General features: G+C 40.0%; 1 protein-coding gene across 2 annotated transcripts in view; it reads right to left on the minus strand.

The window, feature by feature from the left end:
* PPME1 (protein phosphatase methylesterase 1) overlaps nt 1-25,103 on the minus strand; it is a 53,054-nt gene that overhangs the window by 27,278 nt on the left and 673 nt on the right. Inside the window, exons 1-3 of one of the 2 annotated variants that reach the window (XM_084772948.1) lie at nt 11,194-11,343; nt 5,020-5,114; nt 4,447-4,538 (exon numbers count right to left, since the gene is read on the minus strand). In XM_084772948.1, the coding sequence (XP_084629074.1) occupies nt 4,447-4,538; nt 5,020-5,114; nt 11,194-11,231 (225 nt within the window). In that variant the 5' untranslated portion in view covers nt 11,232-11,343. Of the gene's footprint in view, nt 1-4,446; nt 4,539-5,019; nt 5,115-11,193; nt 11,344-25,103 lie in introns of those variants that run through there. The other variant, XM_084772947.1, reaches the window with a different exon arrangement.

A 25,103-nucleotide genomic window follows, 5' to 3' on the forward strand; every position in this document is an offset into this window, starting at 1 on the left:
TCATGAAGGATCAGCTGAAGCTATTTAGGCTCAGGAATTACATGAACATGACATTTGAGTCATGAAATTACCCTAAAATCAGAACAAGTCATGACATCTACTGAGAGAGACCCAGCAGTGCATCCACGCTGTGCTACTGTTCCATAAGATGGTGGGCATGGTCGTATTATGGGACACAATTTTAGAGGCTTAAACCTGAAATAATGCTTCTTCCTTAGGGAATCAGATTTTCTGACAGTCATACATCACAGTTAGCAAATGTTATCTCTATCTTTTAAGAATAAAGTAACTGTCTAGTCTAACCCTCACATTTTAAGAATGAGAAAACTGAGACTAAGAAAAAGGGAACCATTTGTCTGCAGTCGTATAACAAGTTAGTAGTAAAACCAGAATTAGCATCATGGTAAGTTACCAACATAATGTAAAGTCAAAATATATCAGAAAACAAGCCAGATTCTTGAGTTACATTTAAAAATAATAAAAATTTAAAAAGACAATCTTTCTACTTCTATTACTCCTAATGAGAAACAAAGGCCTAAAGTGCTACCATACTGTGCTGTCTGTCCCTGGGAGATATTTGTTAATTTACAGGAGTTATTGATTACACTATGGTGGTAATACAATCTTCTAGGCCAAAATAAACATAGTTTGAATATAAAGTCATGGGACAAAATTTTGTCAAAGCTGTTTAATTGTTTGTTCCACAATTTAAAATGTTATTACAAATGAACAAAAGATAGATCTGAGGTCAGTAACTGTCAATGATTTATAATCATATGTGCAATGACAAGAATATTAAAAGCAGCTTTTTGTTTACTTATTTAAATAAATCTTTCTAAAAAGACATCTAAAAGCTGCCATAAATGAGTAATGGGGCTACAGCAGTAAACAACACAGATGGTTCCCTTCACTCATGCTATGTACACTTTTGTATAGTTAAAAACAGAAGAGAAAAATACATGAGTTCAAAGTAAATTCACAGAATACCATGTGCTTTCTAGAGAAAGGGTGAGAGTGTGTCTGTTGGTGACTCCCAGTTTTGTTTCAAACAGCACAATTGTGTTATTTTGGAAGTAAGTGAAAAACAGCACATTAAGAACCAGACTCATCCAACCGTTTTCTCCAGGGGATCTGTGCTATCAACAAATCCCAGGTATTATTATCAATAGCAGCTAATATTTACCAATACTTCTGAGGTACCATTCACCAATCTTTTGGTTTTTTCTAAGACAGGGTTTCTCCATTTAGCCTTGGCTGTCCTGGACTCCCTTTGTGGACCAGGCTGGCCTTGAACTTACAGAGATCCGCCTGCCTCTGCCTCTCGAATGCTGGGCTTAAAGGTGTGCACTACTACTACTCAGCCCATTTACCAATCTTAAATGCATCACCTAACTTATTCCTTAGAACTCTTCAGACACAATTCTCACCATTTTACAGGTGAGGAGATTTTACAGGGATTTAAGGATCTCACTGGGGCCAAAGAGCCAATAACTGACAGAGCCAAGGCAGTCCTGAACCTTGCCTGCCCTACACAAGTACCTAAGGAGTATTGATGAGTACAGTATAAGCCCACCAGAAATTCTGATTTCAGTGAGCAGAGGGGCCCAAGCTTACGTCTCTCACATTTTGGAACTCTGTGGGTAGTCTAGGTATAGAGACAGGATTGGAAGAAAGGCCTAGGCAGAGTGAGGCAGGGTGGCACAGGCCTGGAATTACAGCAGTAAGAGGCTGAAGCTGCAGGACTGAGTTCAAGTGCAGCCTGAGCTACACAGCAAGGCCTAGTCTCCAAAGTGTGTGTACGGGGAATCAGGATCCCACTGATTTTCTATAAAATATCTTAGAGCGCTTCAGCCCTGAGAAGTAGGCTGAAAAACTACGGCACAGTAATTCTACCTGACAGGTACTGAAGATGCAGAGAAACAACTACCCTCACAAATGTGTACAATCCTCTGACATAGTAAGCTTTTGTCTAGACTTAGGGACAAAAATGCTTGCATTCTGTTGCTGTCACAGCTATGTGGCTTCTCTAAATTTCAACATCCTCACCTGACTAAACCGAAAGGATCACAGAAAAATTAAGTGGGACTATATACATAGGCACAGGGCGTCCAGCACAAGGCAAATGTCTGGGGAGATGCACTGCTTATTTTCCTCGTTGTGGTTGATCTCTGGGGCTCACTGGTCCCGAACTCTAGTAGGCACGGGAAGATGATACGAAAGGAAATGATGGAGAACAAACCCAGGGGGACATAGGTTCATCCATAGTCAGTGTGATTCACTGTGAGAATCCGCTTTGTCTGTAGATTAGTAATGTTTTCCACAAAATTACTTTTCATTAGAAAAATACTAGACATTTCCAAACACTGTTGGTTATAAATCAGAACACTTTTGTAGGGATTCAATCACCAGTGTATTTCTACTATTTAACAAAGAAATTGTACACTTAGAGATTCTAAGCTGAGGAAAAGCTATTGTCTAAAACTAACACTCTTAGCACCTAAATAAAAGTGGCCATGCAAAAGCCAGCACTCTAGCAATTGCCTTGACTCCAAGGGTCAGAAAATCTCAGGCTTTACAGCATATCTGTGAATATAACACAGTTAAAAGTGAACAGGAGGGCTGGAGAGATGGCTCAGAGATTAAGAGCACCATCTGTTCTTCCGAAGGTCCCGAGTTCAATTCCCAGCAACCACATGGTGGCTCACAACCACCTGTAATGAGATCTGGTGCCTTCTTGTGGTGGGGAAGCACACGTGTGGGCAGAATACTGTACAAATAATAAATAAATCTTAAAAAAAAAAAACAAAACAGTGATCAGGAACTATAGCAAATAGAAAGAACAGACCCAAGTATCTTACAACATGAGAGACATAACTAATGACTTGACTGATGGTAAGTGAGAAAACAAACGGGACATACCCACACGGTAGAACATGGTACACCTCTGTGGAATAATTGTCCTGGCCAGTGGAAGCAGAAGGCATGCCAGACTGAACAAGGCAGTCTGTGCTCAAGGACCCCAGAATCTAGCATCACCCCCAGCACGGTACTCACTCGCCTCTTCTTCCTCTATCCCTGTGTTCATTGGCCATGTGTCCTAGAGTATGGGGTTTTCCTAACTATATTGTGCAACTTCTTTACCAGTCATATATAAATGACTTGTTCAATAAGGACATAGAGATTAGGCATGGTGGCGCACGCCTTTAATTCCAGCACATGGGAGGCAGAGGCAGGTGGATCTCTGTGAGTTTGAGGCCAGCCTGGTCTACAGAGTGACTCAAGATTCAGTGATGCCACTCTTGGGCATATATCAAAAGACTCTATATTCTATTACAGAGATGCTTGTTTGACATGTTCACTGCTGCTCTATTCATAATAGTCAAAACTTGGAAACAGTCTAGTGTTGGAGGTTGGTCTGATGTATTTTATGCTAATTACTGCTTACTGTCTCTGTGCCCCACCTTGTACCTAGCCTAAGAGCCTAACCTGATTGACCAATAAAAGGCCAGGGCACCTGGGCAGGGATAATGGGACAGGCGTGGCTAAGGTTCCTGGACTTTGGGGGACAGAGGGAATCTTGGGAGGAAAAAGACAAGAGGAGGAAGAAGGCTGAGCCATGACTCAGGTGGAGAAGAAGCACATGGCTGGCATGGATGGAGATTTGGCCCAGCAGTGTTCATATTAGCCCACACCCTATACAGTGGACCAGAGCACCCCTAGCCAAGTGTTGTTTATTTTCTAAGAGTCCAGAGGTGTAAGTATGCACATGTGCAGAGACAAAGTTTTTTAAAGTAAAGTAAAATAAAGCATGGATGAGAGGGCTTCATGAGGATCCACCTCTAGCTGAAGAGCTATTGGTAACTGATTGGCCCTTAGGGCAGCAGAGTTGTTTTCCTTTTGGGACATGGCCGCCACTTCCCTGTAGATGGCCCCACATTCCATGCACATACAAGCTGCACTAATTGGACTCAATGGGCTACTTAAAAAATACAGAGACATGAAGGTAGAAGTCTTCAAAGTGCTGGAAGAAGTGGGAGGAAGGATTTGAGTTGGTTATGATCAAGATACACTGTATTCATGTATTTTGAATAAAAATATTCAAAAATATTTTCCAAATATTTCTAAAACATCTCCACGTGCAAGGTACTATGAGGGCTCTGAAGAAGACATAATCGAAAGCATCTGGAATAAAATGTCTACTCAACTAATATTTAAATTACTGAGATAAAGACCCTCCATGTTTGACAGGAACAAACTGCACACTCTCTCACTCCAGTGCATATACATGTAAAATGTTACAACTCGAGAGAACAGGAGACCATGAGCACACAACCATTCTAACCTCCTCTAAGCAATGAGTGAGCATGGAAAGAACAGCTAGCAGGCCACGTCTACGCAGGAGCAGTCAGCCACTGCAACGCCCAGCTTCGGACAGCGACGGCTTACCGTGAACACTGCCCAGGAAAGGGCAGAATGGCCTCCTCCGTGAAGCAGCAGCAGGACCGGACCCTCGGAACCACTCTTGTAAACTCGAAAAGTGTATGCACAGTTAAAGAGAACAGACTTAAGGCTTTTATTAGTCATAACAATACTTATTTTTAAAAAAGACCAACAGGCCACAACAAGCTATATGAAAACTGCAGACCTCCAAAGAAACTTCAGCTGTTTCTGAGATAACCAAGGCTGTTTGGAAGCCTGCTATCACTATGACTTCTCTACAAGGAAAAGTAAGTATTCCCCTTTCTCTGAAGAGGTTCAGTGCTTGGTTTCTAGAAACTAAGGCACTTCAGCTTGCTGGATTCAGAATATTACTTTCAGGAATTTAATCCTTAATCCCATCCCATGTGTCAGACAACTGCAGCTGAGAAAGACTTTGTGAGCAGCTTCCAGGTAATAGTCTACGCCATGGGAGGGACTGGTGGGGGCAAACAGCATCAGTGGAACAAAGAACACTGAGGAGCGACCCAGGTCATCCTTGGCTCCTCGCCCTCATGCTGGGGTGGCCTCTTTGAGAGGATATATCCTTGCCAGTTTCATTCTCCACTTCCACATCTTCCATTGACTCAAAGTACTGACTCCATGGGACAGGGGAAAAGTCCCGCTTCCGTCCAGGGCTAAGGAGAGGAAGAAAAGAGAAAGAGCTGTTTCAAATAAAATGATTACCATGCACAGGAAGGCAAATCTTGGCCAAAAAATACAAATTGTAAATCTGAAATGAAAATACCAAGAATGTTTTCTCATAAAGATACAAAGAGTTCACAAAACACCATATACAGTATTTAAATAAGTTCAAACAGATTAAAGAGTATATATTTAAAGATTTTATGCAATTGCCAGGCCTGGGGGCTCATGCCTATAATTCCAGCACCTGGGAGGAAAAGGCAGGTGGATCTCTATGAGTTTAAGGCCAGCCTGGTCTACAGAGAGAGTTCAGGACAGCCAGAGCTACAAGGCAAGACCTTATCTCAAAAAAAAAAAAAAAAAACAAAAAAGATTTTATACAATGAAGTCATTAGTGTACTTCAATCATGGATAAACTCTAATTATCTATGCACATCAAAAATCTATTTTTTTCACTGACCCTAATAATATAGACTCATTCCTCTTAGTTCACTCCTATTGTAACTATTCTTAGTCACTATTATTTTTTCATAACTCTAATCTCTAAGTTTTTCAAGTTCCTTTTCATTTCCCAATCAGCCAAAAGACAACTTCACAGAAGGCAAACATGATAGCAGTGTCTAAAACTTCTAGGAATGTATCTGAAGAGCTGTTTTCACATCGGTGAAATGACTTATATAGTTAATGGAATAACTGAGAAAAGCTGGAAAGAACCTAACCATCCATCAGCAGGGGACTAATTTGTGGCATACAGAGAAATAATACTTAATTCTAAAAAAGAGACTACTTAATAATAAGATTGTTTATACATGGATAAATAATATCTCCAAGAACCAGGTGTGATGGTGCAAGCTTGTAATCCCAGCAATTGAGAGGTCAGAGGCAAGAGGGTCAGGAGGAATTCAAGGTTATTCTTGTTACATAGGGAATTAAAGGCCAGCCTGGGCCACATGAGGCTCTATCTCAAAAATAACAACAACAAAACCCAAGATACACCGTAAAGTAAAAGGCAAACATAATATTCATTCTACCATATGTGTAAAACTGGTCAAATTAATCAAGCTCTTTCTGTCCTGGGTTGTAGTGACTAAATAATAAATATTTTTTGTTAGACTATATTTTGAATATATTCACCCCTCCTTCACACTCCTCCTATATCTCTTCCCCTTCACTAACTCACCCAACTAGTACACTCTCCCCCATCCCCCCTCTCTTAAACCCATGGGTACAGATGTTGTTGCCCAGATACTCTTTGATGTGTGGTCTTCTACTAGAGTGGGGTCAACTTGATAAAGGCCGAGTCCTTAAAGAAAGCCGACTCCCTCTCCCAGCGGTCATCAACTGCCAACAGTTCCTTATGCATCTACCCAGCAGCGGGGAGTTGTTGGGCAAACAGATGGGTCTGTCTTCTAATAGAAAAAGTGCCTCTGTTGAAGTTGTAATTTTAGCCCTGACCAGTTTGTTTTATTTGGGCTGTACAGGAATTCCCATGGGAACCCTAGAAGCAGAACATCTAATTCCCCTTACTCCTTAGTCACTCACAAACACACAGATGCATATGCTAATTTCACAAGCACAACAGTGTGTCCAACACTTCACAGGTAACAGATTCCACAGCTCCAGTGTAAGCTATGACATCTACACCAAAGGACAGCACTCCCACTGTAGTAAAAGCACCCAACATTTTTACTGTGCACAGCAACAGGCCACCAAGTCAAAAACTTTACTGGAATGATTCTATTTAGCCCTTACAAAATGTAGCTATTTTTATCCCATTTAATGGCTAAAAAAAAAAAAAAAAAAAAGATTTAGCTATGTAAAGAGACCAAGGTCACAAGGCTGGAAAGTAGCTGTGCCAGGATTATATCCAGTTTCTTATTTCTCCAACCCTCTTTAAGCTACTCCATGCTATACTACTTTCAGCTTTTTATTTTCTTTTTCTTATTCTCATTTTCACTTATAAAAAGCAGTAAGGTCTTATTGCACATTGTCAGAGGTTTCATTTTCAGAGTCTAAAAATGGCCAGTTGTGCCAATGCCAAAGAAACTTTCTAAGTTGGCCAGAAATCAGGTAAAAAGAAATTACTCTGTAAAAATAAAAGTCACTCCCAGGACTCTTTAGTTTCCTCTATTTAAAAAAGTCAAACATAAACCAAGGCTCCAATTTATACCAACTACTTGAGCCCACTTGGTTAACGAGTCAATGGCTCTATACTGCTAAAAGCTGCTCTTAGACATGGAACTTTCCTAGCACATCTTTGATATCTGCTTTTGAACACATAATTGTTTATAACCTCCAGGACCTCAGTTGACTTAGCAAACAATATTAGACATGAAGTAGGTATCAAGGAACTTGTTTTAATCTTTGTATTTTAGTTAGGCCAGCATATCTTGCATTTGAGAGATGTAATTTGTACTCTTTTTAAAGCTAGTTGTAAGTCTGGGGAGATGGCCCAGTGGGTAAACTGCTTCCTGAGGCCCCAGACTCATGTAAAGGCCAGAGCAGCGGCGCATGGCTGAGATCCTCGCAGCCGTGGGCCAGCAGCAGGGGATCTTAAGGACCCACTGGCCTACCCATCTAACTAAAACAGGAAGCTCCAGGTCTGGCAAGAGACACAGTCTCAAAGAAAAAGGTGGACACCACCCTCCCACTTCCACATGTGTGTGCATTCACACACACAGTTTTAGATTCTTATTTTATGTATGGCTACTTTATGTCCATTGCAGTCCATATAGGCCTTTTTAGTTATAATCTTTGAAAATGAATTATTGAGGTTTTTTTTTCATTAATAAATTTAAGAATTCTAATGCATGCTGAGTGTGGTGGCAATATGCCTTTAATCCCAGCACTTGGGAGGTAAAGGCAGGAGGATTGTTGTGGGTTCGAGGCCAGTCTGGTTTACATAGCGAGTTCCAGGACAGCCAAGGCTACACACAACACAAAACAAAAAGTTTTCAAAAGTCTAACAAGATTAAATCATACTTTAAAAATGATATTCATTCAATAAAAATTTGCCAAGACCTATATTTATGCAGTTGCATCTGAAGTAAGGTGTTGGGAAACACTGGGATAGTTATAGGACCAGAAACTATGCCTCTGCCCTTAAGTACAGAGGACACAAGTGTCTGATACAACACACACACAGTTGAAAACCCTGAGGGTACAGCTAAAGTGCTTTAGATGTTCAAGTAAGGAAAGAAGAGATCACTTCCAGCCCAGGAAGTAAAGAGAGCTTTCAAAGGAAGACTACTCTTAAGGGACTGAAGGGCAGAATGTGGACCACGGAAAGGAGGAGTGAACAAGGTATTGCAGGTAAATGGAAGGCAGGGTATGTACCCACCACAGACAGAGTCTGCAGAAGGAGACACTGCAGACAAAACAGCTACTAGGAAGAAGTGGCAATAGCTACAACAGTTTCAGAAAGCTAAAAGAAGCCAATAAAATCCAAAGTATATATTGGGAGGAAGAAAAAATGCTGGCTATAAAAAAGTTGAGTGTGTGTGTGTGTGTGTGTGTGTGTGTGTGTGTGTGTGTATGTGTGTGTGCATGCTTGTGTACGTGTGTATATATGTTTGTGTGGTTTTGGTGGGACTCCAAAAGTCAAAGAGACATTGAATAATATATAAAGCGAAAGACCAATAAAATGCACAGATAAAACTATCTTTTAAAAAATCAATATGATAAAAGGACAAGATGAAATTAATTCTGCAGGAAAATATGTTTCTAACTACCTGGTAAGGAGGGGATAATAGTCTGGACTGGCAATGGAATTTTTTAAAAAATTGACCTTTGAAAAAGTAACCAACAAAACTCAGGAGTATTTACAATACAAGGAATGTCAGAATCAGAATCAATTCTAAAGTTGGATTATTAAGTCTTATTTTAAAATAAAAACTAATTTGATAAGTTGGATTATTAAGTCTTATATTAAAATAAAAACTACTTTAAAAGGTCAGTGCATACGAAATTATTTTTATGTCAAAATAAAATTTATTTTAAACCTAAAAAGATGAATCCATAATTTCTATTTCCTGCTACTGTCTTGGCAGAGAGGGACAAAACAGTACTGTGAGACACAAAGCAATCTGTCTTTTGCCCAATTCGCAGAGCCTTCGCTGTGATCACAGCCCACATTCAGACTCTGAGAAGAGCTGTGGACACTCCATGAAAATCACACATACAGGTCCTGGGCGTATACAACTCTAGTGCTCCATTTGCAACTGTATTAAGAACTATAGACCTGAACTCTGATCCCCAACATCCTATTTCTAGAGAAAAGAGAAAACGAAAATGGCAAGATAATATACTTTTTAAAAAACAGTTGGTAAACCTGTAATAAGCTTTCATTTGTTTCCTAATATGTTTATTTTTATAACCCAATTCCGTGCTTCCTGTGTGGGTTTAAATATAGTACGTAATTTCTACCAGCCGAGCTTCTCCATGCCTGATGGGCTGTATTGTCAACTTCATTCAGGCTGGCACGAGGATTAAGGCAGCCTTCCCACTACTCACTACTCTCAGGCTAGCTTGCTCTATTTATACATTTTCTAAAAATATTTTAGTTCTACATTTGCTATAGTTCTCCAGTTAATCCATCTAACATGGCACCCATGTGAGATCTCTGAGAGCAAGAACATTCCCCATGTATTCGCAGAACCTGACACACTAATAATTAGCATCTGTTGACACAGTGAAACGAGCCAATGTGAATATAGCACTTAGCTTGGTGCCTCAGTATATATCCAATATTACTACTATTAAATGGCTTGGAGACTAATAAACACAATCCCTTTACTTAAACCTAATAAGGTTTCCAGTAAAAGAAAATGAGACACTACATAACTATGGCAATCGCGCCTGTAGTACACGAGTAAGGATAAGGATCAACTCAGTTTGGAAACAAACTCTAACGTGATTACCTGACTCAGAGACCACAGCAGTTCAATGGGGCACAGAGCAGTCTGCCCACGGACGCCGAGGCCACACAACTGCTACTTTCAGAAGGGTGGTTAAGTACATTTCATGGGCTACAGCATGGCTCTGAAATCAGATTATCTCATTTCCAATAATTACAAGACTGTTGAGCCATGGCTAATGCAAAGAATAGACTATATTAGAGGCGTTCATCGGTGTCGATGGGAGGTGGGTTTCAGAACCCCACAAAGACAGCCAAATCCTCAAGTGCCAGGACTTGCATAAAGGACTTAGGGCTTGCACTCTTTCTATCTGTAACACCTAAAACAATGGAAATGCTACAGATGTGGTCATGCTGCACTCTGAGAAGATGGTAAGGGACTGTTTCCCTAAACATTAGAAGCATCTATTACTGAAATTGGTAAAGTAAGAACCCTCTGACATGAACAACAACTATCATTCATTTGGCTACATCTAGAAAAGTGTAGAAACAAAGACTAGAGAACAAGCAAAGAACTACAAAGAGAAGAACACGCAAGCCTCATGTGAAACAGGACAGGATGGATACCCACACAGACATGATGTCGTAGGCTTCAGCGCAGATGCATGAAGCTCAATTGATCCCAAGACCACAAAGGGAGTTTATGTTACTAAAACTGCAGGAAGCTAGGAGAGCACTGAAGGACTTGTCATGTGCTTGTCATGCCATCACCACGTGACACAGAAAGGGACTAGAAGAACACGATGCCTGTCAACTGCATCAGGCTGAACATTCTGGGCTTAAACACAAGAGTACTATGGAGCTAAAGACAAAATGAAGAGACCTCCATGTACAGCAAAGGAGTGATAAGGCTGCTTTAGATTTTACAAAGTGGAACAGTAAGTACAGTGTTTTTATGTATATCTGTTAAACTGCAAGTTCAAACAAAAATGAGGGGAAATGGCTACCTGTAGAGAAAGTATGGCTACTTGTAGGGAAAGGGCACAAGTTAGGCTGTTCTGAATACACAATTAAGTATGACTTTGGAGTCATGTGAATAATTTTTATTTACTATGTGTTCTGAACAGCTTATACTAACTGTACAAGATAATGGGCGTAGTTGTAAGATTCCCATATATGCAGATGACATGTGCTCATCATATTCCCCCCTCCACTACCTTTCCATCTTCATCTCAGCTGGAGTTTTCTTCAACATTTCTCGTTACTGAGACAGGGTTTCTCTGTTATCTTGGCTGTAGACCAGGCTGGCCTTGAACTCACAGTGATCCACCTGCCTCTGCCTCCCAAGTGTTGGGATTAAAGGCTTCACCACCATGCCTATCTATAAAGATCTGTTAAAGAGGAGGAAGGCAGAAAGGATTAGAGTCTGGAAGAGACTTTTCAAATCTTGGATTGTTGCTATCATTTCATTCATTCTAAAGTTTGTGTTTTCTTGGGCATCACTCAGCATTTATATCTTTAAATACACTGATGTGTTTCTTTGTGTCTTCTTTAAACTCCTTAACTTCTTTTATGATGCCTATGATTACTTTTTAAATCCTATGTCTTGGGTTCATCTAGATAATTATATTGGAGAACATTGTGATAAGACTGGCAGATTTTAGGGTAGAAATGCTGTCTTGATCTTTTATATTGTTTGTTTTGTACGTGTGTATGGACCTCTTCTTTTGAGTTTTGTGTCTGATGTAGACACAGCAGGCTGGGACAGAGCACAGGATGTTTGAGCTGGGTTGGCCTGGAACCTAGGGGTGGAGTAGGTAGAGCTGAGCAGATCAGTCCTGGTCAGGAATTGGGGAGGGGAAGCGGAGGGGAGAGTCTGGTAGACTCACTGTGCTGGGTCCTGGCAGGTTGAAATGGGCCTGGATGTAGGATGGGATGGAGCAGGAGGGATGAAGTCAGATGGTGGGAGGAGCCCTGTGCAGGCATGCAGGATGTATGTCAGAGCCTGGAGGTCGGCAGAGGATAGGAAGTTGGCTGCAGGAAAAAGGAAGAACTAGGCCAGGGCATTGTCATTATAAGAGAAAGAAATAATTATATAACATCAAAGTAACAACCCTAATCTTAATTTCAAAGTAGAGATATGAGTGTGCTTGTGATTCCTACTGTCTCAATTACTGCTGTTATGTCTAGTGCAAAGGCCTACAAGCAATAAGCAAATTAGTAGTAGTAAGTTCTTCTGGTGCCCAGGGTGTGTCATCACTTCCAGGGGCTGACAGCTGCCTAGAATATGCAACCTGTAGGCTCTTCTCCTATTTTCAAAGACAGCAAGCCATGAAACAAGTTCAAGTCTCTTCCAGACTCTAATCCTTTCTGCCTTCCTCCTCTTTAACAGATCTTTATAGATAGGCATGGTGGTGAAGCCTTTAATCCCAACACTTGGGAGGCAGAGGCAGGTGGATCACTGTGAGTTCAAGGCCAGCCTGGTCTACAGCCAAGATAACAGAGAAACCCTGTCTCAAAAAACTAAAATAAATATAATAATAATAATAATAATAATAATAATAATAATAATAATAATAAATCAGCTACAGATGCTATCCCTCTACCTGGCACAGGTTCTTAAACTCTTTGTACCATTTAGGAACAGATAGTGATTTAACTAGAACTTTTCTACTCAGATTACAACACCTATGGGAAAACCCTCAATAATTCAAAAAAAAAAAATCTTCAAGATCAACTTTAGTTTTGTTATAGAAGACAAGATCAACATAAATAAGTTACAATTCTATATAGTTACCATAAAAAACTTAAAACATATAGAACAATTCTATCAAAGTATCACTGTTAAGAATACTAAGAGTAAAAAAAAGAATACTAAGAGTTAGGGGGCAGTGTAGGTGAGATGGCTCAGTGGATAAAAGAACTTATTTCAAAAATGTGACAAGCTCAAAAAAATAAAATAAAATAAAAAATAAAAATAAAAATAAAAATAAATAAATAAATAAATAAAAAATTTTTTTTAAAAAATGTGACGAGCTCAATCTCCAGAACCCATGCAAGGTGCAAGGAGAAAACTGGCTCCACAAAATTGTCCTCTGGCCTCCATGTGCACACGATGGCATGCCCATCCCACCCCCAATAACAATATAAGTAGATTATTTTTTCAATTTTTAAAAAATTGAAACAATACTTAGGGTGGCTAGGGAGGTGGTTCAGGTGGTAAAACACTTCCATGAAAGCACGAAGACCTGTCTCCACGTCGGCCCCGCTGTTACAAGTGCACACCGTCGTGCCTGGCTTTTGCCAAATTACTGCAATTGAGTGAGGTTTTAACAGGTTGAGGAGACAACAAAGAAACACTAATTTCTACAACAAATTTCTGGGTTTTAGAACTGACAACAAAAAGAAGATAAATACCTTGTCTAAAACCATTGACAGCAGGCCGGGTGTAGTGGCGCACACCTTTAATCCTAGCACTCGGGAGGCAGAGGCAGGTGGATCACTGTGAGTTCGAGGCCAGCCTGGTCTACAAAGTGAGTCCAGGACAGTCAAGGCTACACAGAGAAACCCTGTCTCAAAAAACCAACCAAACAAACAAACAAACAACAACAAAACCACTGACACATCTTTTTAAAAAACCATTCTCAGGTCACTTTTTAAAAAATCAGTTCTCCATACTGTCCTCAAAATAGTATTAGGTCCTCTGTTCTTGAAACCATCAAAGCTGGCAATTATCCCCAGAAATCTTAGGCGATGGGACAGGGACCTCGTTCCGCTGTGGGGAAGGGAGCATAACCACAGGCGGGGGCTTTCAGCGAAGCTGGAAACAGACTGAGAGTAAAGGTTTGCAGCTGAGTGATAACGACGGGACACCCAGGGCATGACGCGAGACGCAATTGAAGACCTCTGTCCACCTTAGCCATTGCTACTCTCAGAGAGAGAACACAGGAGGTGCTTTAAGAGAATTCTGTCATAAATACTGATGCACTTACTGTACGTGAAAATCCTAAGTCCTGTTCTTAATTCTGTTGGTGGTGAGAATATTAAATTATCCAGATATCAGGCATTGTGGAGTCCAAAAGTAGAAATGACAGTGGTTTATATAAGGTCTTGCATAGACAAGTCAGGGCTATATAGCAGGAGTGCTCAAATAATGCAGCTTCAAGCAAGTAGGTGACAGTGTGCTTCACTGAACACCATTTCGCACAAGACACTTAATCCACAAGCAACTTTAACCTGCTGAGTCAGACAACATGAAAATACACTTTGCTTAAAATGCATAGATACGAAAGTGCTGCCACACAGTAAGAAGAGCTGTAATTTTATATCCACTTTAATTTAGGGGGAAAGGCCAATATTTATTCCACTACTCACCCAACCTGAGGACAACATAGTCACTAACTTATTTTACCAAAAATTTAAAAGGCTAAAACATCTATTTTCAATGAACTAGAGTTACCTATGTGACCTCACTACCTAACATATTGCTGGCATAACCTTGACTCTGTTTTCAAAAACTGCATGAGCCTAGCTCACGTCATTTTGAGGGAAAGTGAAGTGGCACACGTGTGGAATCACTATAAACGGTGGAAAGCAATCCAACAGAAACTTCTTTGCTATGTTCTATCAATTCTGGTACATTTCTGTTCCTATTTAAGTTAGCAATGCTTCAACAATGCAGGTGGCCAAGGAGCAGCCCTAAGTCAACTGTGACTGTAGAAGAGTGAACAGCAAAACCAGAACCAGAAATGTCAAGGTAGGTAGGTAGTGACAGGCCGGGAGCAGACTTGGAGAGTAATGTCAAGTGGTCCTCCAACCACTGCGAACTGAAGGGTCTGAGGCCTAGATGTGTAGTCAAATGACATCAGCAGCAGATGTCAAAAGTAAGACGGTTTTACATAAGCATGGTGCTGGCATGTGGGTGGGTTTGGTTTTAAGAAACGCTCCATGGCCAATGTTCCTGTGAGGCACAGAAAACTATATTGGTCAGAGTGATTCATAAGAGTGAAGACTAAATATGAAAACGTGTCAGAAGCACTGTGTTTTATTTTGCTCCCTTTTCCCTTTCTGCATGCGCTCATAAGTGAAATATGATCACTCCAACAGAGCTCATATAAAATAATGTGAAATTTTTTTATCCAAATAGGAAGTGAACTCTAACTGATAAAGTATCATATCACAATTTAATTGATAGGCCTTTTTCTTAATGGTTCAATTTGATGACTGGCGGAGCTTTGTACACACAATTTTTCTTTATTCTCCTAACAACAAAATTGTGATTGATTTACTTACTTATTTAAGTATAAACTCCCTTTGCACTTTACTTGCTTCAAAGTGGTTAGGTCATTGGAGCTCACATTTGCTGAAGGACCGAGTAACACTCAGAAACAATGAAAACATGCCCTCTCCCCCAACAGTTTAGCACTGTCCACTCTAAACTGTAATGCAGGAGAGGGGGACCATAGACTTAATAGAAATGAGACTCAAAACTGTGATCACTGAGCCAGATGTGATGGTGCACACTTGTGATTTGAACGCTTAGGAGGCTGAGGCAGGTGGATCAGTAGTATACAATAAACAGATTTCTACTGAATTGTGTTACACCCCAAAACAGTGAGTCTGCATACACAGAATCCTATGTTCTCCTCAAAACCGAGTAAGACTCGTTTTACATATTTTAAGAAAACAAAGTCAAGATTACTGTGGTTATTGCTAATTAGTGAAGCAAGGCAGGAATCCTACTTTGCTTTTTAAAACCTTTCTTCTTTCTTCTATAAGACAGTAGTACTGAACCAACAGTATTGAAATAGAGTTGAAAACCATGTCTGCAGGCAAGTCTGAGGCAATCCTTCTATTTCTGTATGGCCCATGAGTTGAGAGTGGTGTCTGAAAGGGTAGGATGAGAGAGAGAGAGAGAGAGAGAGAGAGAGAGAGAGAGAGAGAGACTGAGACTGCTTAATGACATGAAATTATATGATCAAGGAAGGAAGCTGTTTTGGATTCCAATTCAGTTGTTTAAAAGTAACAAGAGTAAAGAAAAGTAGAAAACATTCAAACCTTGGTGTCCACAAATAAAGCACTATTGGAGCACAAGTCCGTTCACTGACTGGTTTCCTTCACCCTACCACAGCAGAGCTCAAGGGCTACAGCGGCCATTCTGTGAGGTCCTTCAGAGGAAAGCTGCTGATCCCGTGTATAAATGACAGGTGCCACATAGACAGCATAAAGCAGGACCGGAACAATAGGTTTGCACTGGTCAGGCAAAGCTTAGCTTTGCCCTAACATCCACGTGAAGTGAATGTTATGCATCCACCAAATCAAATTTACAAAAGCATTTCTTTAACTATTACAGAAGGAACAAAGAAACAAAACGCTTTGCACTCCAGGAGTTTGAATTTTATAAAGGGAAGCAATCAATTTGCATTAATTTAGCACACACAAGTTCGACACAGTAACAATAGAAAAAAGGAAAAACCAACTACTAACACGTAAAAATGAACAAGCGAGTGGAAATGACAAAACATGTTATGGGTGCTCAGGAGATAGGGAGAGAAAAGGCTCGGGCTGAGTGGCCTCAAAGTGCTCTGTGAGAGCAGGAAGTGAAGACAAGACCTCAAGCAAATAAATGTAGCAGCTGGCACATGCAAAAAGCCTTCAGTGGGCTGGCAGTGTGGCTCAGTGGAAAGGAACATAACTGGTATGCATGCAGCCTGAGTTCAATGCTCACCATCAACCAATAAATAAAGTCTTAACGCCATTGCCCGAGACATAATTATGGAGAGCTTTTGATGCTTCCATTTAAAAGTGCACTATTTGATCTAGTACCTAGACCTGAGTCACCAGTGTATAGGTGGCACCTCCTTACAAAATAGTTTCAGTCAAAGAATAAGATATGAACAGGGCAAGAGCAGGGGGGAAAAAAAAGATCCTATAAAATTAAGCTAGTACAGAACTAACTGCTAATAGATATTACTCTCCTGTATGAATTGAGTTGCTTTCAGGTTAGGAGAATTAAAGAGGAAAAGACAACCAGGAATGTGTTCTTATAGTAAAGAGACCAGTAACAAGCATGATCTAGTTTTAAGACTTAAAAAAGTCCTATTGTACCTACACTCTGGTGAAATAAAGTACAAATTCTATTACTCTATAAAGCTTAGCAAATTTTAATAAAAAAGGAAATATAGCTCTGGTTATGCCATCTTCAAGGCATAGTGGGGAAATAAGATTACTCTTAGAATAGGGGTAAAATAGGGCTCTACCAACGGCCAGCACTTAATAAAGGGTCAGAGAGGGATGGTGATAAAATGCCTTGGGCTCAGCCTGATGACCTGAGTTCAACCCCGGGACCCACAGGGTGGAAAGGAAGAACCAGGATTCCTGTGGCTTGGTCTCTGACCTCCTACATGTGTGCACACACAAAACTTAATACACCACAGAAAACTCTGGCAAAAATTCTTATCCTAAAGCAGCTCTTTGAGGAAGAGATAGATTAGCAATGGTTACATCCAATGGGTGTTATATCTACAAGGAGCCAAAACAGCTACAGAGGTGTGGTTTCTACTAGGAGATAACCAAATGAAGAAAACTAATCATCCAAGGCAAGAGGGGAGAGAACAAGAAAGAAAGAAAGAAAGAAAGAAAGAAAGAAAGAAAGAAAGAAAGAAAGAAAGAAAGTTGTTAAGTGTTAAAGCAAATGCCTCAAATATAAGTAGGCCTGTTAGACTTGAGGAACTGCTTAGAGAGCTACTGATAAGGCTTATAAACGTCACAGGTGCTGTCCTAGTCACTTATCACAAACTCTAGATAAGGAATTTTGCAGCAGAGGCTAATACTGAAGTTTAATTGCAGTCAGCCACTTAAATCAAAGCACTGCTGCTTTTAAGATGCCCTCATTAGCAGTACTTTAGAAAGAACTGAAAACAGCAAGCAGATGGCTGGCTGGGAGTTACAGTAGGTTTGGAGTGCCCATTACTAGTGATAAGGACATGCTCTTAAAGTAGATGTTGCAATTTGAAAACTATATACAATTTGAATCAAGTCATTAGAAATTATCTAACTCAAATCTTGCATTAGGAGGGAAAACAAATAGGTTCTGCTATATAGCCAGCATGATTTTAAATTCTAGAATTATAGTATTTCTATTTTAAAGGTGGCTCAGAAATGTTCCTTTTGGTAACACTCTAGATTTTTACTCAAGTATATCTGGTGCCAAAACATTCCTTCTATGATACCATGGTGGTTGAAGGGCAGCCATGGAGGGGTGGGGAAGTCTGACCAGAGCTACAAGGCTTGGTAATGGCAGAAGATAAAAAGACTTGACAGGAAGCAAAATCAGTCTTTCTGGTGGGGCTTGAAATGGCTGCAATGTTCTACATATGCTCTTAGTCAGTCTTCAAAATATATTGTTAGCATGTGCTGGTAGTAGTCAGCACCTCATCTGGGACATCTAAGTGGAGCATCGAACCTTCTGATGGCTCTATTAATTAACAGATTTTTCTTGGGGCAGAAAGTGGGTCAGCAGATAAAGGGGTTGCCACCGAGCCTGACAACCTGAGCTTGGTTCCCAGACTCACATGGTGGAAGAACGGAACCTACTCCTGCAAGCTGTCCTCTGGCTTCCACATATATACTATGGGACACTAAATGGTTTTTTTCTTTTCTTAAAAAAAAAAAACCCTATTTCATAGCCTGAAAGGCCTTTCCTTCCTCCATTCCTCCCAAATCTGCCTTCAAGTAATATACCATGGAGAGCTCACTAGATTTAAAAACAAAAGCTAATTACTCGCTTGGAGATACTAAAGAGTAGGTCTGCTGACAGTAGGCAACAATACGCCTTTTGGTCAGAAGATCCCAGGCAAATAGTAAGTGGTTTAAATGCGGCAAGAAGAGCATGGCAGAGGGAATCACCTTCTTTACCCATAGTGCAAAGAAAAGGAGAGGGGATTTGTAGTTCTTGTATTTGTTAAAACTGAGCTGGGCGTAGGAGTCACTGACTACCTACATCCTCCACACAGCCATATCTACATGCACAACTCTCATTCTTTTCCTGACATTGATGAATCAGAATTGGTCTGAACAAGTCATAGCAATAGCATTCCTACGCCAATGATTTGGAAAAATAAAGACGGAGCAGGCAAAGTTGCAGCAAACATCACAACCAACTACACAATTATGAAGCAAGAGGAGGAAAGCCACCACTGTAAGGAGAGCAAAAGAAAGGACGTGCAAAGTCTGCGGGGATCAACTCTGGAACATTCTATGAATAATCAATATCCACACCAGGTGCGGCAGCACAGAGCTATAATCCTAACATCCAGGAAGCTTTAGCAAGTTCAAGGCTAGACTAAGCCACATAGTTAAGATCCTGTCTGAGAAACAACAACAAAAGTTTATTTTGAAAGAATTAAATAAGAGGAGCCATGGAAATATGAGCGAGGGGAAAGCTTCGTTTTCCATTTATTAAAATATATTACTAAATCTCCTATCACTAAAAATATAGCAATAATACAAATACATAAGCTAACAGAAAAGAAGAAACACATCATTTAAAATAATCTATGCTGGAAATGTGTTACATGATAAAGATGTCATTGTAATAAAGGAGGACAGGACAATTCCTTTATTAATGTGACATTTACATAATGGGAAAAGGACTTCAAGGAAACAGTATTACAAAAACTGTTCCTCACTTAGCACATCACAGTAAATTTAACCCAGATATAAAACAAGAAGCCCCAAAGGTGGAGGGAAAAGACTATATAAGAACTCCTCTATGATCTGGATGAGAAAGGGCCTTCTATGTGAATTAATATTCAAAAATGAGAAATCCAGATAGATAAAATAATTAAAAACACAATTTTACATTGGAAAAAGATATGCAGAATAAAAGGACAACTGAGAAAACTATTTCTGACACCAATAAAGAGAAAATAATCCCAAATACATGAAAAACTTTAAAGAACTATTAGCAAACTGGCAATTTCTTCAAAAGTTCAACCTAATTTACATATAACCTGACAATTCCATTCTTAGATATCCACACAAGAGAATTGTAATCATATTTCTACACAAATAAATACTCATGGCACCATAATTCCTAAGAGATAAAAAGCAAAACATCCATCAACTGATGGGGGTGGGGAGTGTAGCCACACAATGGAATAAATCGAGTCACAGAAAGAAATGAGGTATAGATATACGCAACAACATGGATGTATCTAAAAACATCCTGCTAAATGAAAGAACCTAGTTACTAAAGATCACTATGTCAAGATCATGCAAATTCATAGAAACAAAGTAGACTCATGGTTGCTCGGGGTCGGAAGAGTGACAGCTCCAGGTAGTTTCTCAGTGACAATGAAAATGGTTTAGAATTAGTGATCACTGTGCAGCCTAGTAGACAGAATAAAAATTAATGAATTTTATTTATTCATTTACTGTGGTGCTGGGGATCAAACCCAGGGACTCCAGCATGCTAAATACACGGTTTACCACTGACCTTTATCACTAGCCCAAACTGCACACATTAAAAGGATTAATTCTGAGTGGGGCATGATGGCACAGGCCTGTAATCCCAGCACTCAAAGAGGCAGAGGCAGGTGGGTCTCTGTGAGTTTGAGATCAGCCTGGTTTACAAAGTAAGTGCAGGACAGCCAAGGCTACACAAAGAAAGCCTGTCTAAAAAAAAGGGGGGGGGGGATAAAATGAATTCTGTAGTATTAAAATATATTTTATGCTGAGTGGTGATGGTGTACACTTTTAATCCTAGCACTTGAGAAGCAGAAGCAGGTAGATCCCTGAATTCAAGGCCAGCCTGGTCTAAAGAGTGAGTTCCAGGACAGCAAGGGCTACACAGAGAAACACTGTTTTGAAAAATGACCTAAACACACACACACGCACAATTTTTTAAATATAATTTTAAAAGTAGCAAGCTAGAAACAGTAGGATTTGGGTTTTTTAGTAATACAATAAATATATCCCCTTCAGCAAACACACTTCACAGTGCTCTTTCTCTCCTTCTGGCTGAATTCTTCAAAACATTCCTGAGACACCTGATATCCATAAAAGACATAACAGTCAAGTCTGGCGTAGTGGTGCACACCTTTAATCTCAGCACTTGGGAGGCAGAGGCAGGCAGATCTCTGTGAGTTTGAGTCCAGCCTGGTCTACAAAGTGAGTCCAGGACAGCCAAGGCTACGCAGAGAAACTGTGGGGACTGGCCTGGACAATGTAGTGAGACTCTACAGCAGAAAACAAAATAAGCTAATAATGCAGGAACTTGGGTATGCATATGAATGCAGGTCCCCGTGGTGGCAGAAGAAGGGGTTAGATCCCCTCAAGCTGGAGTTACAAGTGGGGTGAGCTAACGATCTGAAGTGGGTGCTGGGATCTGAGCTTAGGTCCTTTACGAGAGCAGGGGCCTGCATTCATATGTATACATGCACACATACATATAACATTTTAAAAGTAAAACCACTGATAAATAATGAAAAGCTTTACCACCCTGTGGTCTTTGCAATCGTAATGATACACACCCACTCAGGCAAAATTTTGTTTGTTGTTGTTTTCTTCATTGTTGTTGTTGTTTGTTTGTTTGTTTTATATATTTTGTGTTTTTTCTAGACAGTTGCTCTGTATAACCCTTTCTGTCCTGGAACTTGCTTTGTAGACTAGGCTGGTCTTGAACTGGCAGAGGTCTGCCTCCTCCGATTCCCGAGTGCCGGGATTAAATGTGTGGGTCAAAATATCCCTGCCTCAAGCAGAGGTTTTTAAGAGCACATCCTCTCAGGCATATCAGGGCTGCAAGGCAAAAAGAACCCCAATCCAATTTCATGAGAATAGCTTCAAAATCTGTAGAAAATACGAAGAACCATATGTTTGTGTGTTCAAGAGCATTTATTAAGGAATCAGGCCACCAGGATTTCAAGCCTTATCCAAGAGCCGCACTGGTATACTTGAAAAGGAAACGGCTCCCAAAGGCTGGAGCTAAGTTGAATTCTAGTTCTCCCACACACCAGTTGGGTGACTTTTGATCTGATGCAAAATTTCCTTACCCATAAATGGAGGGAGATATCTATTCTGTAGAACTATAGGTAGATTAAACCAAATATCATAATTATGTTGCAGTGACAATGCAAAACATTTTAAAAATAAGTATTATATTATCTATGAATATATTGGAATTTCTAAATACTACTTGAAAAAACAAATGATACTCAACAAAATTCATAAAATTGAAATAGAAAGAGCTGGAATAAACAAATGTACACAAAAGTTTAGTGAGAATGAGGCAAGAAATCAAGGTGTCCTAGCAAACACTTCTAATCCCAGCACGGGAAATTAGGAAAGAGGACTGCCTAAAATTTGAGGCAGCCTGAGACCTTGTTGCAAAAACAACCCCCAAAACAAAAAGCAAAACAAACAAACAAAATAACAAACAAACAAAGATCAGTTGTGTGTAACGGTCAATGCCTACAATCCCAGCACTCAGAAAGCAAATGTAAGGATCCTCTAAGTTCAAGATCAGCCTGGTCTACATAGTGAGTTCCAGGCCAGCCAGAGCTACATAGTAAGACCCTGTGTCCATCAAACCAAGGCAGAGAGGATAGGAAGTAAAAGGCAAGTAGAAGGAGAAATTCTAAAAGATGCTTTGAAATGGGAAGAAATGAGATGCGTCAAATCAGGGTTAAGAAAAGAGAATGCTAGAGACAAGGTGCACAACTCAAGTACGAGTAGGGTCATAACCACGAATCAAGTCAATAGGTCTCTGTCTAGACACCTTAGAGCTGGAGCCCTACCAGTCGACCTTTAAGTGTGCCTTACTGAGGAGCAGGGATATTTGAGTCTTGGTTTTCACATTTACTAAAATAAAATATTTCCTTTGCGTCTACCTTACAGAGCAAAAATACAGACTTGTAGGACTCTCAGGTTCCTCAACCAAAAGACACAGTGCTAAAACGGGACGGTCTCTAAGTTCTCTTTCAGCTTTATGATTCTAAAAGGAAGACTCACTTATAATATTAGCATGAAACTTAGAAAGCTTATGTATGAAAAAGGAAGCAGAAAAGGAAAATAAGACACTTGAGGATCACACACAAGTCATCAACATCTGCTCTTCTCTTCATAACACGATGACAGAGAAGCACTTTTCTGCAGGGTTTGGTGGTGTCAACCTGTAATCTTAGTACACAAATGGTTGAGGCAAGAAGACCAATTCCAGGTCAACCTGGGCTACAAGCAAGGTGCTGTATCAAACATCAAAAGAAACAGCATCTTTCTAAAGCACTATCTTTCCAGAATAAGCAATGACCTAAATCAATAAAACCAAAGCATCTACTTAAAAAGTTTAAAGAAGCTGGGCACAGTGGTGATGCCTACAATCCCCGCACTCAGGGAGGCAGAGGCAGGTGGATCTTTGTGAATTCAAGGGCAGCCAGGTCTACAAAGTGAGTCCAGGACAGCCAAGGCTAAACAAAGAAACCCTGTCTGGAAAACAAAAACAAAAGCAAAAAAAAAGTACTGAAAAGGAGTACTAGCAACTAATGAACAGATTTTTTTTTTCTTGATATTGTCTCCCAGTTCTTCATTTTTGGAAAACATATTTGATAAAGCAAGGAGCTGAGGTCTGTTTAAATTTAACTGAAGCATGTAGAATTGTTTTTTTTTTTTTTAAACTAGCATTTAAATAAATGTGTATAGATGAGTACCAGTGTACTGAAAGTTCAAATGGTAGTTAGGAAAAACAGCCCCTAAGCTAGGTGTGGCAGGAGACTCATGAGTTCAAAGTTAGGCTTGGCAATATGGTGAAACCATGTCTTTAAAAAAATAAATAAATAAATAAATAAAAAACTAAAAGAAGTAAATAAATAAATAAAATAAAAAACCCATCAAGTTTATTAAATTAGTTTTCTATTTCAGGCCAATTTTACAAAATAATGATAGAGGTCAGCTTCCAAATTCTCTTTATGTTAAAAGCTCAATCTTTATGTCTTTCACAACCAATTTATATTTTGTCTTATAACAAGCCTTCCATTCCATTTTTCTGCTGCTATGTATCCATCGATCTAGCTTTAAATTTTTTTTTACATTTTTCTATTATAAATCATACATCTCTTGGATTCTGATTTTCCCAACCATTTCACTACCCCTCCACCCTCACCTCCCGTTTTAATTTGTGGGATTCTTTCTCTCCATTCCTAGAATCAGCCTTCACAGCACTACATCTAGCTCCGTTGACTTTGGTCAGTTTGTGGACACACTACTTCTTTGGAACTGAATGTGTCTCTTTGGTAGGCCTTTCCTCAGGAACATCCACCAGCTTCTATCTCAAACCCCAAATACAACACATACCTCTCTTCTCTTTACAATCAGCAATCCTCTAAATAACCCAATGACTACCCAGTTCTCTCTGTTTTCCGGCAATCCTTTCTAGAATGTTCTCCTATCATGCTTTCTCCAGCAGGCAGGTATCCTGTAACTTGCACAAGCCTGTCAAGAACCTACATTTCCCAAGTTTCTTTCATGAACTCAGTTGTAAAATTGAAAGTGCAGCTCAGTGATGGGGCATTTGTCTGGTTCTGATTTCCGTTCTTAATACCACAAAAATGAGTAAACACTCTTAACACACACACACACACACACACACAGAGAGAGAGAGACAGAGAGAGAGACAGAGAGAGAGAGAGAGAGACAGAGAGAGAGAGACAGAGACAGAGACAGAGAGACAGAGACAGAGAGAGAGAGAGAGAGAGAGCGCGTTACTACCTTTCCAGCAAACTGTCTCCCCATCTCCTATTTTATTGTTAAGTGCTTTACTAATTCTAAATCACAGACCATGGCTTCCCTCAGGTCCCATTTCCTTGGGGGGGGGGGCGGAATGCTCAATTCTTTTTAAGCTTCCCAGATTTAGCCTTTCCAGTGCTTCCTAGTCATTCTTCAATTTCTGGTCACTGTTCCAAGCCAGTGTCTTCTCATCACACCTCACCTATTTCCTTTAGCCTCTTGGCTCCCTCCCTGTGACAGTCTCCTAGCCTCGTTCTCCATCTTTCCTTAGGCCCATTCCCCAATAATTCATCCCTTATTGTCTGAACCTGACTCTTGAACTTCTGGAAACTTTCTCTAAAACCTT

The sequence above is a fragment of the Acomys minous genome, assembly GCF_964271855.1.
Source record: "Acomys minous genome assembly, chromosome: 2".
NCBI lineage: Eukaryota > Metazoa > Chordata > Mammalia > Rodentia > Muridae > Acomys > Acomys minous.